Source organism: Raphanus sativus, chromosome 4, assembly GCF_000801105.2.
Source record: "Raphanus sativus cultivar WK10039 chromosome 4, ASM80110v3, whole genome shotgun sequence".
NCBI classification, from domain to species: domain Eukaryota; kingdom Viridiplantae; phylum Streptophyta; class Magnoliopsida; order Brassicales; family Brassicaceae; genus Raphanus; species Raphanus sativus.
In genome coordinates, this window is record NC_079514.1 from 12210350 (window position 1) to 12227245 (window position 16896).

The 16896-nt window shown below is 31.4% G+C and overlaps 3 protein-coding genes across 3 annotated transcripts; 1 reads left to right on the plus strand and 2 right to left on the minus strand.

Moving 5' to 3' along the window:
• Positions 1-4507: 4507 nt before the first annotated feature.
• LOC108854570 (uncharacterized) lies at positions 4508-5329 on the minus strand. The gene has a single exon (XM_018628169.2). The coding sequence runs from the start codon at positions 5313-5315 to the stop codon at positions 4731-4733; it is 585 nt and encodes a 194-aa protein (XP_018483671.2). The 5' UTR covers positions 5316-5329; the 3' UTR covers positions 4508-4730.
• A 5882-nt stretch (positions 5330-11211) lies between these two features.
• Positions 11212-13632, plus strand: LOC108854568 (amino acid transporter AVT6A). The gene is made up of 6 exons (XM_018628166.2): positions 11212-11519; positions 11604-12061; positions 12147-12299; positions 12374-12577; positions 12667-13132; positions 13221-13632. Exons 2-6 carry the CDS (start codon positions 11629-11631, stop codon positions 13354-13356), a joined length of 1392 nt encoding a protein of 463 aa, XP_018483668.1. The 5' UTR covers positions 11212-11519; positions 11604-11628; the 3' UTR covers positions 13357-13632.
• On the minus strand, positions 13568-16087 carry LOC108854569 (uncharacterized). The gene is made up of 6 exons (XM_018628168.2): positions 15336-16087; positions 14863-14899; positions 14552-14788; positions 14421-14468; positions 13905-14353; positions 13568-13812 (listed from the first exon to the last, which is right to left on the minus strand). Exons 1-6 carry the CDS (start codon positions 15644-15646, stop codon positions 13740-13742), a joined length of 1155 nt encoding a protein of 384 aa, XP_018483670.2. The 5' UTR covers positions 15647-16087; the 3' UTR covers positions 13568-13739.
• Positions 16088-16896: the final 809 nt, after the last annotated feature.

Consider the following 16896-nt stretch of genomic DNA (forward strand, 5'->3'; position numbering starts at 1 on the left):
AATAAGTCATAAATCATCACTAAAATAAATATATTCAAATATGATATTTTGAATTTCGAAATATTATATAATTTATTTTTATAATTATAAAAAATTTATTATCTAAAATTTTCTAAATTTTCGGAATTTAAAAAAAAAATCGTAATATCATTAGTTTCTTTTAGGTATCTACAAATTATGTAAATATTATTTAGTTTTAATTTTTGATAACTATACAATTTTATATGATTTTTTAGTAATTTTGTACACGTTGATTTAATACATTTAACCAAATGAAATAAATATTTTTTTTAATCTATGATTTTAACTTTATATATATCATTCTTAAATATAATTTAAAATAAAAAAATATTTTCTCTTAATTTTATGCTTAATTAATGATATTTATATTAGTTATTGGTCAAAATTAAAATATATAATATTAATAAATTACATTTTAAAATATAAAATTTAACTTTTAAAAAATTCATCATTACACATGGTGCAGGAAAACACCTAGATTAATAATTGTGACATGACTACTAAAATTGATGACATGTCTTATAGATTAATATGACATGGACAATTATATTTAATGTTAATCTATATTTTTGGTAAACTTTCGAATTTCGATTATATTCAATTATGGCATTTCAAATTTCGAAATATCATTTAAATTAAACATATTTCAAAAATATATACATATTTTTAGAAAATTATAAAAATTAAATCATAAAATCAAATTAAATCGTAAAATTATTAGTTTCTTATATATATCTACATATTTTATAAATATTGTTTAATTTTAATTTTTGACAATTATGCAATTTTACATATTTATTTAATATATTTAAATAAAATAAATAGATAGAAAAACCTACCTCAGATTATAATTTAAAATATATACATGCACATTCTTAAATATAATTCAAAATAAACAAAATTAATTTTATCTTAATTTTAATGTTCAGTTAAATCAAATTTATATTAAAATATTGATAAGAAAAGAAAATTTATAATATTAATAAAAGTTAAATATAATTTATATTTATCTATTAAAAATATTTTAAAATTCTTTTACTGCACATGGTGCAGGAAAACACCTAGTAAGTTTATATAAGTATTTACTTCTTTTTTAAAAAATTAACTAGATTCTTACCCGCCCTTTAAAGGGCGGGTATATTTTTATTTTAATTTAATTCTCATTTTTGTGTTTTTTTGTGATGATATTTTTATTTTTCTTTATAATCATATTTGTGTATAAATCTTAATCAAAATATATTTTATTAAATAATAGCAATTTAAAAATTGATCCGATATATTGTCGGTCGAACCTGCCAACCCGCGGATTTCAATTTTTTTTGGTAAAAAAATATGATCCGCACAACCTACAAACAAATAATTTGTACCGGCATCCGCCGCATTTAATTTTGCGGCTGTCCACGGATTATAATTTTTAACTAATTATTTAATTTAGTTATTATATTTCTAATAAAAATATATATTTTAATAATTTAAAATTATTTTTTTAATTACCATATTTTAAAAAAAGTGTTTAATTTTTTTTTAAATACTTTTTGGGTCGGCGGATACCCACAATCCAAAATCTACTAATCCGCACCCATCTGAGTAAAAACTCATAACTCGCATTTGTAAATTGATTTTTTCAAATAGTTGAGGCAAATTTATGATTCGTCCTTAAAAAGACGAATATATTTTTTATTTTTTATTTTTTAAGAAATATAATTTTTATAAAATTCAGACTATAACTAATTATATCTCTGAATATCTAATTTTTTCTCTAGGATTTGCGGATGTAGATCATAACTACTTATTGTCATAATACTCAACCATCTATGTTTATATCAAATATTGTAGTGAGTTATGTTACGTAAAAGTAATATCAACCACTTCCAGGGAGCTACAAAAAAGTAATATGGTTTATATCAAATATTGTAAGTAGTTACGTTAATATCAACCACGTTCTTTTTATAAATATGAAAAGAAAGGCAAGTACACAATAGTAACTATTTTTAAATAGGTTAGTAAAACAAACTGTTTTTAAATGGAGTTCACCATAACTGTTTTTCGATAGATGATGATCGTGGGTTTTTAGAACTGTATAATTAGATATTATACTGTTAGACATTGCTTCCTTGTTTTTTTTAAATAGATCCAACTAATATCAACCGTTCATACAGGAGAATTAATAGAATAGATTACCTGCAAAAGGAATTACACCATCTGAAGCAACTCTAGGAAGTTCAGGCACGGTCTTCTTTATTTAGGTACTTGGATAAAAAATAATCCAAGAGCATCTGAGACAATCACAATAGAGAAAAATTTGGGTCTGTAGGATAGAGAGAACTTGATATCAGCCACGCGTACAAGGCCTTTGCTGACAATACTCTTGCATTGAGAATCAGCATCCTCGATTGATTTCATAGCGTTCAATACCCAAACTGATGAATTATACTGTGATAATATTCTGCCTTCAGTTTTAACTAAATTGAATATTTGAAAATATATGATAATCAATATATTAGATATTGTTAAAATCTGTGGCGTAGAATATGGAATCTTCAAAAAAAAAAAAGAATATGGAAACAACTTAGGCAGAGTTAATTGATTGGCTATTTTCAAGGAAGATTTAGAGAGGTTTAAATTAAAGTTATTTTCAATGGCATTTGAAGGTAAATATTGAGAAAAAGTTAGGGTTAATTACTAATTGTACTTCAGTTTTAATAGTTTAGATTAACCCGCATAATCAGTTTAGTTTAACATGTCATTGTATAAAATGTAATATATGTGATTTGTATTTTTATTTTTCGAATATCTATAAACTAAAAATTTCAATTTTTTATAGTCAATTCACCCTATGGAAGGCGCGCGTCATCACGTATAGTTTGGTTTATAAAAGATGATTTTAACCATATTTTATAGCATAATCTTGCGTCCCGGTAGCTTTGTGTGGAAAAACAATGTTTAGATATGTGACAAAGGTTTTCGTGGAAGCAGGCCTGCCTTCCGAGAGTTGAGGGTGGTTTGGGGCTTAGAGACTTTGGTCAGTCGAACCTAACTCTCTGCCTTAAATTCATATGATGCGGTATTACATGATAAAACAAAGTATTTTCTGGAGCATTGATGGACATGGCGCTCATTGTTCAAACTGAGAGGACTGGCAGCTCGTTTGATACGTGCTGAATTGGGTAATGGTGAGAGGATAAATTTTTGGTATGGTCATTGGACAAACCTGGGACCTTTGATTGATATTTGGTACTAATGGCCCCCTTGAGTTGTCGCTGCCTCTAACAGCTACAGTATCAAATGCTTGTGACCACTGGGGTTTGTGCTTGCTTCAGGGGAGCTCGATCCATGGCGTCTGAGCAATTACAGATCACTCTCACCAGTCACCACTCTTCCCCTACCATCATGTTCTGATGCAGAAGACTCTTACTTGTGGGAAATCGAAGGACAACAGAGATTTGTTTTTCCAAATCACCTAAACCTAGAACTCAATTTGAAGAAGAGCAATAGTGGATGGGAAACATTTGGTTCAAAGGATCAGTACCTAAGCATGATTTTAATCTCTTGATTACAAAACCTCAACAGACTACCTACAAGGCAACGTCTCTCTTTGTGAGGTACGAATACTTCCTCCTCTTGAGGTCTCTGTGATACTGAACCAGAAACCAGAGACCGCATTATGCTTGCCTGCGAAATCAGTGAAGCAATTTGGCACATGTCCATTCGAAGGCTGGGTTATAGACCCTTCCTGTTTCACACTTGGACTTGCTTTATGTGGCTTGCGCTCAGGGACTCCCATCTTCCCAAGAATTCTTAAAATTTTGTAACACTACAAACCCTTCTCATATTTATATGGTCTATATTCACATATTTGGCAGAAAAGAAAAAGGTACAGTGGTCTCTTATTAGATCGTTGGCCTCAATCCAAAACCATAACTAATCTGTCTTATAATGTATTAGTTGGTGAACTATCATTTCAGATGTTGTAAATAAGTCAATAAGTTCCACATTTTAACAGAGAAAGAAGTTTAGTTTTAGTATTTGGTACAGATTTTCAATTTTCTTTAAAGGTCCAAAACGTTTACTTGCTTGATCCTTTTTCCATGCTTGATCTTGTTTCATGATCGAATGGAACTATATTCTTAATCATAATTTGTGGTTCATCGAAACTCTACTGGACTCATATAACGTGAAAACTAGAACAGCGTGCAAGATGTGGATTGATCAACATGTTGGTTGTCGTACTCGTATGCACGGGTTACAATTACTTGCATGGGTTGCAGTTGCGTTCACAATTTTTTTTTTTGTGAAAAAGGTTATGGAGGTGACATGGATTGATCATGCATTGATTCTCTTTCTATTGGAATTTTCCATTGGTTTGTAAATTCACGTGATATACAAAAAAAATCACGTGATGTAGACTCAAAAGTCTGTAAAGTGTGACGGAAGATCCACATTAGGAAAAAAAAAGTTTACAGAAAATAGATACATCATTGTCCGATAATAATAGAAAACAAAAGATCTAGACTAACATAGTTTTATCTTTTTGTTATCTTTGTTTTTACACCATAAGTAAACAAGCTTTCGAAGTTAATTAGTCTAAACAAATCCTTTTGGATAGAAAGGATAGCTAGTTCACTCGATTTTTCTTGGGACATATTCAAGGTACAGTAAAGATTTGATCAACTTCAACCAAAAGAGAGATTCAAGAAAACCCAACCTAACTAGTTTCCAACATTGTGACGGCAAAGAGGGCAAGTGTTCCGATTAGTCAACCAGTTCGAGATACAGTCTTTGTGGTAACAATGGCTACAAGGAAGCTCAGAGAGTATCTCATTAGCAGCGAGCTCCTCTCTACATATGGCGCAAACCATCAAACCTCTCTCCATCAGTTCCTCAGCCGTCAACTCCACCACCGGAAGTTCCTCCGTCACTTCCTGCCGCCGTGTAGAAGATGAATTCCCCAACACACGACCGAAGATTTCATCGTAAGACCCAAACGTGTCATGTCCATGGTTGCTCCGTGAAGCCATGTAATGGAGGTAGTTGAGGTACTCCTCGTCGATGAAAGTAGCGTTTTCTTCGAAATCTTCGGCTTGAAGTGTCTCTGCTTCGTTCTCCGAAGGAAGATGAAACTCTGCCATTGATTTTGTGAGGTTTTCGAAAATGTCGGTGTTGTGAATGTAGTACGAGGATGTGTGAGCATCACTGAGACTAACAAGATTAGGTTTCGAATGTTCCGTTGGGAGCCTGACACGCGTATTTGGGGTGGTTTCATGTGATCCATATGGACAAAATCTGCAACACATGTCGTGCTACTGAAATGGATCTGCGGCCACGTCGTATAACTATAACACCGACTTATCGATAACAGAAAGTTTCTAGAAACAGTGATTATAAAATTAGTAGCCATCGAGCCTTAATACGGGGATATTTACCAAAAGTCATCTGAACAGAGGGAAATATTTACCAATAATACGCGTTTGCAGTTTGTTTTCTAAAACAACCTTTGTATATAGTCAAAAATTCAAAGACTGACTTCGACTTTTAAACCTATAATTTTTAAGTTATTTAAAGGTTTTTTCTTCTGTCTGCTTTCTTGCCTGAAATTTCTCATCATGGTTTTTCAAGTTTAAACATAAGTAATTTAATAATTACCTCTCTAATCAACTGTGTGGATGAGCGATCACTCTTTCTAATATTTTATTGAAAAGCGAAGTGTATAAATTAGACCAGGCTATCCACTTTTAAAAGCATGTACCAAAATACACTTAAGTAGAGGTAGTAATATTTGTATTTATCTTTGAGTATGCGGTATGGCATAAGAAGGAACATAGTCTTTGGATGTATGTACGTTATGAAAATGAAAGACAGTATGGATGTGATTGGTTGGGTTGTATGAGGTGGTTTTAGCTTTAAGTTTTACCTATAACCTTTAAAATCACCATTCATGTTTGATATTGATTTTTAAAGCTACAGCAAAAATGTAGAGAAAATGACTGTAACTATATTATTTTCTAAAACAAAAAATATTGCTGTACTAATAAATTTTAAATCTACATCACTTAAAGTAAAGCAAAAAATTATACAACCTAAATCCTACAGTAAATTCTCTACAGTTACAACCAAATCAATCACCCCCTGAAACATTCGACATTTCAGTTATAATCAAATTTTCAGTAAACACTAATATTCAATCATATTAAATATATGAGAGTATGTTGAAAAAGTAAAACTATGTAGTCTGTACTACAATGAAACGACACCCATTAAAAGTTGATCATCAACTATAATGAACAAAAGAGGAGTACAAAAAAAATACCATTCTATTTTACATGTCTGTTTTTGGCTAAAGATAACATGTCCTTACTAATTACAGTCACTCGAATTCATTTTATGTTATTGCGTTTGCGATATGACTCGAATTGCTATTTGAATTTGAGATATTTTTCGACCTGTTATGAATGATCATTTCGTGCAAAAAAGTAAAGAAAAACTCATTTGAGAATCGGTTTGTTAAAAATACTTTTGAATATTCGAATGGACTGGACGCGGAAACCCGTGTTGTTATTTATGAAACATGAATTTCATAATGTGCAACCGAAGACGTGAACCTTAATACTTTCTAACTAGGTGATAGCCCGTGCCTTACACGGAGTAAATTAGTCTAAAATATTATTAGTTTTAATGTATTTTGATCCAATAGATCGAAAATGTACATGTATATATAATGTTTATTTTATTTTTTTGAAAAGTTTATATAATTGGTTAGATTCAATTGAAGTATATTTTATGGAAAAAAATCAATAGAAGTAAACAATAGCTAAAGTAAATATATTATGAACTTAAGATAAAACAAAACATAGGCAATAGAATAATTGCTTTCATAATAAAATGATGACTGCAATAACTAAAGAAATATAGATAATAGAAAAATAAAATATGAAATGATATAAAAGCTTTCTTGAGAACTCATGATTTACAATCCTATAGAAAGACATCACACAGAATTAGTTTACCAAACAAAACACACTTATTTATTTATTTTACTAAAAAAATGATATACCTCTTTTTCTTGTGAGAATGTTTTTGCTAAGGAATGATTTAAGAAGTTGGTTGTGCTGGGGTGATATCAACTCGGCAATGAGAGTTAAATAGGTTCTATGACTCGTCGAGCAATAATCTCTAATAATAAAATCGTCATAATTGTTACAATATTCGTAATTAATTTTTACGTAAATTGTGCATCTCACCAATTATAAACTTGCCGTATTATTTGATATCGATAATAAATCATGTTTGCAAAAAATATTTACATTAATGATTGTGGTATGGGTTTGAAAAAAATAAAGGAAAGTTTATATCACATGAACAATGGTCAAATTCTCTAACAATTAAAACCGATATATTCTTACCAAAAATATTACCTACTCCGATATGATTATTACGGATAAAGGAAAGTTTATGTTACATGAACAATGTTTCAAAATGCTACGATATGATTATTTTTGTGCGGTTAAAGTTACAGTTTGAGGAAAGTTGTAAATATTAATCAACGACGTAATTGTAGCTAAATTAGGTATGATAAACTTAAGATGATTTTTATGTGTGCTCCTACTACTATTTATATATCGAACCATTGAAATGAAGTTATGGTTGGAGTATGTTGAACTAATATAGAATTTACATTCTATATTTAACTATGCATTAAACATGAAATTTAAAAAGCGGGATTTTATTTTTCTGTAAGCAATTTCTCTTATAATATATATTTTGTTGACTATGTCATAGTTTATGAAATATAAGATATGTTTATTGTAGATGCATTATTATTTCTAACAGATCATTGTTGTAGTTGCAGAGGTCACAGTATAACATACATTATTAGCTTAGAATATATATTTTCAACTGAAACTAATTTCTTCAGACAATCGTCAAATAATAAAACTGGTAAAACGTTATACATGTTTGATCCATGTCTTCTTACTTTTATATTACTTTGCTTTCATTATATTTGCGCTTGCTTATAAAAATTGAATGTTTAATGCACAATTAAATATAGAATGTACATGGGATTTGGCACTAATTGAAACATATAACGATTTTAAAAACATGGAAAGATTAGAGATCATCCATTCGTCAATTAATACAGAGGAATAATACAATTTTTTTAATTTCGTATAAGTAAATAGTAGGTCAATAACATAAGTAAGTTGTAATATATCAATGGCACAATAAGTAATAATTCTAGTAAGTTAAGGGTTTTGTCAAGATAGGGGTGAGAGTGAATGTGAGAGTGACACCTAGGAAATGACATTGTGTAAATAACACATCAAGTAAAGTTTATTTTCTTTTAGTGCTCCTAAAATAATATATAGGGGATATATTAATATCTGGCTCTGATTTGCCTGACTGTCTCTGTTTATCTGACTGGGTAAACGATTAGATAATGGGCATGACGATGACTTATGATGATTAATCGACACTTTCACTCTTTGATTACAAATAAAGCCGAAACTTGGTGGTAATATTATTATTTAGTGATTATAAAAGTATATTAGATGCTTAATTATCATCCTGGTCTCGGTTAGTTAAATAATTATAAGAGGTGCGAGGCAATAGTTAATTAGGAGTCCTATCATTCTATCAGTCTTTCCTGTCCACATATTTTTCCAAGTAAAATAATGAATTGAGTAGTACGTCTATTTATAATTTTATATTTTAGTATGAAATTTTATTAATTAATATTACTGTAATATTTTTATTTGTAAACTCTAATCAGTAAACCCTAAATCCAAATATAAATCATAAACTCAAATAGAATGTATCAAAATAAATAAAATAGTATATATTAATAACATTATGAAATACATGTGATTGCGTGGAAAAATATAATCATGACCTCAACTATATCTCCTCACCTTCTAAATACTAAACCCTAACTCTAGTCACTAAATCCTAACCCAAATATAAATTTTAAATCTAAATATCAAAATCTAAAAGATACATAATATTATGTAATTTTAAATTATATTATGTAATATTAAACTATACAATATAGATCATAGTACAATGTTTATAGTTTTAAAACATGTAATGTTAGTTAGAAATTAAGAAAATTACAAACTATATATCTAAACGAAATATAGCACTTTTAGTAATCGTCTAATAGAATGGAACATGATAAAATAGTATAGTAACAAAATATATCGCATAACAAATATGAAAAATACAGATTATTTTAAATTTCTATTCTATATGCATATGATAAAATAGAACACAATAATAAAAACTGTTCATCTTCTTCCACACACAACATAGATTTCCTTCAAATTCAGATATGTAAATGGCATCTTTGCAGCTGTTGCTTTTGGAATCTGAGAAGCCGATTGGACAGTCGAACTCTTCTCACAAACAATTTCACAAGCGAGACAATTTCCCCTTTGCAACACACTTTGAAAAGGTGAAGAAACCGAGAGCAAATCAGTGCACTGAGAGGGGTGGAGAAAATCGTCGACAAAGACCTTTCGTTTTCTCAGATGTCAGTAAAGACAGTTAAAATAGATGATGTGATTCAAAAAAGCCACAAGTTACTTTGCATAATTAATAATTAAGAATTTTTAAATTTCTTTTTTAGCAGGTTGCACCGGTTAGTTTTGAAGATAAAACAATATTATTACATAAAATGAAATGTATATAGGGCATTTGATTACTTACCGTATTATATTTTTTTTCCTTATTATATAGCCCAATCCCCTATATATTATTTACAAAGTAATTTGTAGATTTGTCATCACTACAATTAATTTAAGAAAAAAATGGTGACATGACTAACAAAATATATGACATTGCTCTTTCGTAATTATAACATAGCATAACATTAATTACGATATAATTCAGTTATACAAATAAAAAAATATAAGGTAATAAATATATAATCATTACCTTAGTTATAAAAAATAAAAAATAATTAAAATATTAGATGTGATTTATTATAAACTTACAAAATAAAAAAATTAATAACAAAAAAACGAAAAATAAATATTTCAAATGAGAATTGTAGATAAAAACTTAATAACATAAAAACAAAATATTTATTTTGTATATCGTTCATGTTTATGGTTTTATTTAATATAATATATATTTGGTATTATAATTCACGTTAAAATATAAAATAATAAAATATAGATAAACATATGTAAATAGTTTTTATAGTATTTTTAATTCTTCAAATAAAATTCTATGTAAGCTAAATATCTAGAAAGTTGATAAAAAAAATATCTAGAAAGTTTATATACTTTTACAAAAATATTTTATAAAATATATACTATTGTTTTAAATAATTATATCATTCATCTTAAATAATATAATATATATTTTTACCTGTTGATCGTTTAAATCTGTAGTCATATAAAAAGAAAACGATGATATAAATTATCAAATAAAATGTAAATATATCTATTGATCATATAATACAACAATAAAAAATGCATAAAAACTATTTCAGAAAAAAATTTATTTTTTGAACTATATACGGGTATAGATTAAATAATAAATTAAATATAATTTCAATATAAATGATTAATTTATATTTTTTAAATTGATAAAACTAATTAAATAAAAATTAATGTAATAAATATTTTTCAAAAATTATTATGCCTGCGTGTTTTGTACGAAAACACCTAGTTTCCCTACAAAATAATTGTCCAAATAACAACATAGCTGTAAAAAATCAATATAAATTTTAAATTGGATAGTTGTTTCGTGCCCTATTACTTGCCTAAAAGCCAGTAAATTAACGTAAAATAGGAAAAAAACGTAAAACTTGACATCATTTATCCATTGGCAACAACTATATATACTAACAAATATACCACATTCCAGTCTTTTTGGCCACTAAATAATAAAGCTTTTACATACTTGACTCTACGTTAAACCAATTACAACTTGTGATATTCTTGAAATCTCTCAATAGCTCTTCATCCGATTCACACTGATCTTAAAACTCTGCGTTGAATCTATCTGAAATCCAATCAACACCACCTTAAAAGGTCAAGCAAGTTGTCATAAAAAATGTACAGTAAATCTGATAATTCAGTTACATAATTTTGGCTAATCACGTCACAACTATCCAATATCAGACAAAAATCTCCCCTGTTTTAATTTCTTTTAAAAAGGTTAAAGATCTTCTTACAAATCATACATAATTATTGCATCGTCGGCATCAGCTAGACAAAATCCTGAGGCTATTAATCTCCTTCACATCTCTTCCTTCTTCCTCCCTCCTCAACAAAAATAAATAAATCTTTCTTCTTTTCCCAGAAATCTAAATCTCCACTCCTTCAAAAAAGGTTTCAACTTTGTACATCTCCTCTGTATTTAACCTTCTGGGTAACATCATTTTCGATCAAAATCAACTGGGTTTCGATCAAATTTAGTTTTTATTTATTTTTTAAATAATCCCTACTCGTTCGTCTCTGCTCACTATTCTCGTCAAAGTTCTCTCCTTTAAGGTTCGTTACTCCTTCACGCGTTCAAAGATGTTGACTTTATATAATATCTAACTACTTTTGTTTCTATAAATCAATTATCGACAGCTCGAGACCATCATCAATACGAAGGATGACGATTGAAGATGTTACTCCGATTCAGAAGAGAAACTCTTCTTCTGCTTCTTCCTCCTCAGACGACGTTGCTGCTCCGTTGCTGCCTAAATCTAAAGGAGACGAAGTAGCTGCTTACGATGAGTTCAACGGAGCTTCGTTCAGTGGCGCGGTTTTCAACCTCGCCACGACTATAATCGGTGCTGGCATCATGGCCTTGCCTGCAACGATGAAGATCTTGGGGCTCGTCCTCGGGATCGCTATGATAGTTGTCATGGCTTTCTTGACCGATGCGTCGATCGAGTTCTTGCTTAGGTTTAGTAAGATTAAGAGAAGCAGGTCTTATGGTGGACTGATGGGTGATTCTTTTGGGAGGCCTGGGAGGGTTTTGCTTCAGGTTGCTGTGTTGGTTAACAACATTGGTGTTTTGATTGTTTACATGATCATCATTGGTAATTGTTTAATCAATTCATCTGATAAATAGTAATCTGCTGCTTTTGTTGAATCTTGATTTTTGTCTTGTTGTTGTTGTTGAAGGTGATGTGTTGGCTGGGAAGACAGAAGATGGGACTCACCATTATGGTGTTCTTGAAGGTTGGTTCGGTCACCATTGGTGGAACGGGAGAGCTGCTATTCTTCTCATTACAACTCTTGGTGTCTTTGCTCCTTTGGCTTGCTTCAAGCGAATCGGTTAGTGTTCTTGAGTTCTAACGTGAGCCTTGCTTGATCTTAAGTTTAGTTGCTTATGCTTTTTTTCTTTGCAGATTCTTTGAGGTTTACATCTGCTTTATCAGTGGCTCTTGCGGTCGTGTTTCTCGTCATCACGGCGGGTATTTCCATCATGAAGTTGATCAGTGGTGGCGTGGCGATGCCGAGGTTGCTACCAGATGTTACTGACCTAACATCCTTCTGGAACCTCTTCACTGTTGTACCTGTTCTTGTCACCGCGTTCATTTGCCATTACAATGGTATGATTACCCTCTGTTTCTTAACTGGAAGAAGAATAAAACAAAAAAAACTATATGTTTATTGGTTTTGCTTGGTTTGTTTCATTCAGTTCACAGCATACAGAACGAGCTTGACGACCCTGCTCAGATAAGACCTGTAGTCCGATCAGCTCTTATGCTCTGCTCATCAGTGTACATAATGACAAGCATCTTCGGGTTCCTCTTGTTTGGAGACGATACTCTCGATGATGTCCTCGCAAACTTTGACACGGACCTCGGCATCCCTTTAGGCTCTGTCCTTAACGACGCGGTTCGAGTCAGCTACGCGCTTCATCTTATGCTGGTGTTCCCCATTGTTTTCTACCCGTTGAGGATCAACATCGACGGCCTCTTGTTCCCTTCTGCTCCATCGTTGACTTCCTCGAATGTAAGGTTCGGTTGCCTCACCGCAGGTCTCATCTCTGTAGTCTTCTTGGGTGCAAACTTCATCCCAAGCATTTGGGATGCTTTCCAGTTCACTGGAGCAACTGCTGCTGTTTGTCTCGGCTTCATCTTCCCAGCTTCTATCATACTAAAGTAAGTTGATCAGAAGATTAGTGTTTTATCTCTCTCTCTCTCTTAGTTAAGCAGATTTTGGTTAGCTTATTCTATGTTTTCTTGACAGGGATCGTCATAGCAGAGCAACGAGCAGGGACACGAGTTTAGCTGTTTTCATGATTGTTCTTGCGGTGCTGTCCAATGCGATCGCTATTTACAGCGATGCTTATGCGTTGTTCAAGAAGAACGCACCTCGTGAGTGAAATGTGCAGTTGGGTGCGTTCTTGGATGAAAGGAAACAAACCGTTTTTTTCATCTTCACTGCTTATGTAAAATATAGTAATAAATCAAGAAGACGAGACTCATCTTCTATATGTGGTAAGCTGTACCATTTGTTGTTGTTTTAAAGAGGACTTTTGCTTGCTTACGGTTTTGTACCAGCATGAGTGTTGCTTGTATGTATACAAATGCAAATGTAATGAAGATCATATTCTATATCATTGTTTATAATAGTAACAAGATCAAAGCTATTTGAATCATTGACATGTGACTTGTTTAATTCCAAAACACTAAAGGGTTAAAAGAAAACAAAGCAAATATCAAACAATTAAAATTACATGTTTTGGATGCATGTGTATGTTCATGTTCACTTAGCTGTTGCTGTTGGCTTGAAACAATCTATGTTGCACAACCCTACTGATCTTATCATCCCCCCAAACCTGTCATTACCATCATCATCATCATTATCATTATCATTATCATTATCATGATCATCACTACATTACAAATGGTAAGACTTTGTGATTCTTACCTGTCAATGCTCTTCCTCCCTTTCTCTGTTTGTATTTGCTGTTCTTTGGCATTACTCGGTTTCTCAGACCCATCAACACTTTTTCTCGTTCTTTCTCTCTTATCAAAGCTCGCTCTCGCTTTATCCTTACTCTCTATACTCAGCTTAGGCATCTCTCTTTGATCCATACTCGTCCTTGACTTCTCTCTTTGATCTGTGCTTGGCCTTGAAGGTTCTCTAACAACATCTGTACTGCTCCTCGCCTTCTCTGTTTCTGGCACAGTTCCACTTCTAAGATGAGGAGACTTCTCAACCGTTGATACAAACTTCTTTAGATGCTTTATGTACTGAGGGTATAGCTCTAAGTCGCAGTGGTTTCCTCCTTTGATCCATAGCGGTTCATACTTTTCTTTACAAAGATCAAAAAGTTGCTTCCCGTGAGACCAATTCACAACATCATCTGATGTTCCCTGCACACATACCAAAACGTAAGAGAAAACAAGAACAAAATGGACACACAGAGATGATGAGACTCACGTGAACCACCAGAACCGGACATTTGACAAGAGATATCTTATCAATGTTCTGCAACAGCAAAAAACAAATCAGAAATTATTATTGCAATAATAATTAAGAAGGTAACGTTGATGAAAGTTTCTAAAGGGAACCTTGTAAATGTCAAACCAGTAAGTTCGCTTTACAGGGTACATGACTCTAAGACCGGAAGCAATAGCACTGTGGAGAACAACAGCTCTGAGGTTTGGTAACCTAGAAGCTAACTCTAAAGTCGGTCCGCTTCCTACGGATTGTCCATATAAGATGACATCTTGTTCCTTGACACCATACTGCTCTTCCAAACATCTATACACTGCTTCTATATCGTGGTAAGTGTTCTGCTCACTAGGCTGTTGCATAAACCAAAGTGAAAAAAAAAAATCCACAAAGGTAAACCGTAATAAACACACAAATGTGATAATACCTTCCCTGAAGACCTTCCATAACCTGAATAGTCATACCTGTATAAGTAACAAGGAACAACACAATCAAAATTCAAAACAAAGGTTCTAAAAATCGGTTATAGACTGCAAAAAAAAAGTTGTTTCTCTTACGAATAATTTGCGTAAAAGCGGCAAAACTAGTAGTCATAAGAGAAACAATTATTGTAAATCGGTTTATCTAAAAATCCTTTATAAAAAGCTTAATAAGCTATTTTTTTGAATATTGATCAAAATATAAACAAATTAAGATTTTATAAAATGGATCTCACTTTCTATATATGGTGTATGAACTCGGATCCGTTAACATATTCATTCTCAATTACTAATTAACTCTCTATCAACAGCCCTGTGCAGAGACACTAACAGAGCAAAACAGAGAACCTGTCCTAAACCCGTGAAAGCAGCTTCCAAAAAACACATGTCCTAATTGCAAAGAAAGAGTTTTGATGATTACCCAATTAAGTTAACACGAAGATGGAGGCTGAGCTCGGAGAAGAGCTCGAACATCTGGCCGAGATCAGCGGCGTTGCCGTGCGAATACAGAAGCGTGAGCGAGGCTTTACGGTTCTTAATATACGCAGCAACCACCTGATTCCCTCTCTTCGTCTTGAGCTTCAACACTTCCACGTTCTCCTTCACGTTCTCCACACCCGTTAGCCTCAGCTTCCCCGTCTCTTCTTCTGCTACCTCCTCGACACCGTACGACGGCGGGTTTGGCGGGAAAAACGCAAACTTTGCCGCCACTGATGACGTCACCGCCCCCATGATGAATCTTTGGAGGCTAGACGCAATTTGAATGGTAAAAGAAACGAAATTTCCAGAAAAATAAAATAAAATTCAGAGATGTCGTCCTCTGTTTTGAATTCGGTTTATAATATTGATCATGGAGAAACAGAGCAAAAGGGTTACAGAGAAGAATAATTATGTTTCTTTAGAAACAAAAATGGAAACAAAGTTTGAAATTTTGATGTAGATTTGGTTGACTTGATGGAGGATTTTAGAGTGAGAGGGAGAGAGCTAAGGGGTTTTGGGAATCTGAAGAAGGAAAAGGAAGATTGATAAAATGCAATTTTCACGGGAGAGAAAGAGGAAGACCCGGCGATGCGGAGGAGGAGGAGAAGCAGTAGCAGCACGTGTTTTACTAATTCTTTTTCTCTGTAGATTTAATTTATTTGAAAGTTTCTAACTCCTCGGTTCATCGTTTAACTCTTCATTATCATTTTATATAGACTTTTTTGTTTTTTTTTTTTGTAACACGTCATTTTATATAGACTTGGCCCTCGTAATTATACTATAAATTCCACTCTTATTAATTTTAGATTTTTTCGGGATTTTTATTTATGTGGATTGTTGAAGAAATGTATAAGGAAAATATAATTAGAATATCCAGAGGGTTTTTTATCTTTGCAAAATTTTGTACGCTATATATGGAACTAAAAATGTGAAAATTTCTGATTTTAATAACACTAGGATTTGATATAGTTACAAAATCAATAATAACTTACTTTTTTATAAAATGATCTTTTGAATTGAAACTATGCCAGTATTATAGTATAATCTGAATTTCATAATCAAACTATCAAAAATCTTCCATTAAATTAAATATAGACTATCCAACTTCTAATTTAGAATTTGTTTTTAGTTCAAATATCATAGAAGTAAATATGCATAGCAGCATGGAATAAATAGTTATATATTTCTTTGTTAATCTTGATATTAATGGAAATTATATGCAAAATAGTTATAGTTTACAAAAAATTCATAAAAATATTTCAACTACATTTCATTAAGTTTTTACCATCTTAACTTTTTTGATATCCGGTTTGATACTCAAACTAATTACTTTGTTCATTTTAATACATTTACTTAAATTATACTCATTTTAGTATCCAACATATATTTATTTTAATAATAAATTTCAAATAAAATTTAGAAAATTTCTAAAACTCAAAAAACAGAACTTAAATTTTTTAAATTTTATTTAATTTGTTTAAAATAAAAGTAACTAAATTTTG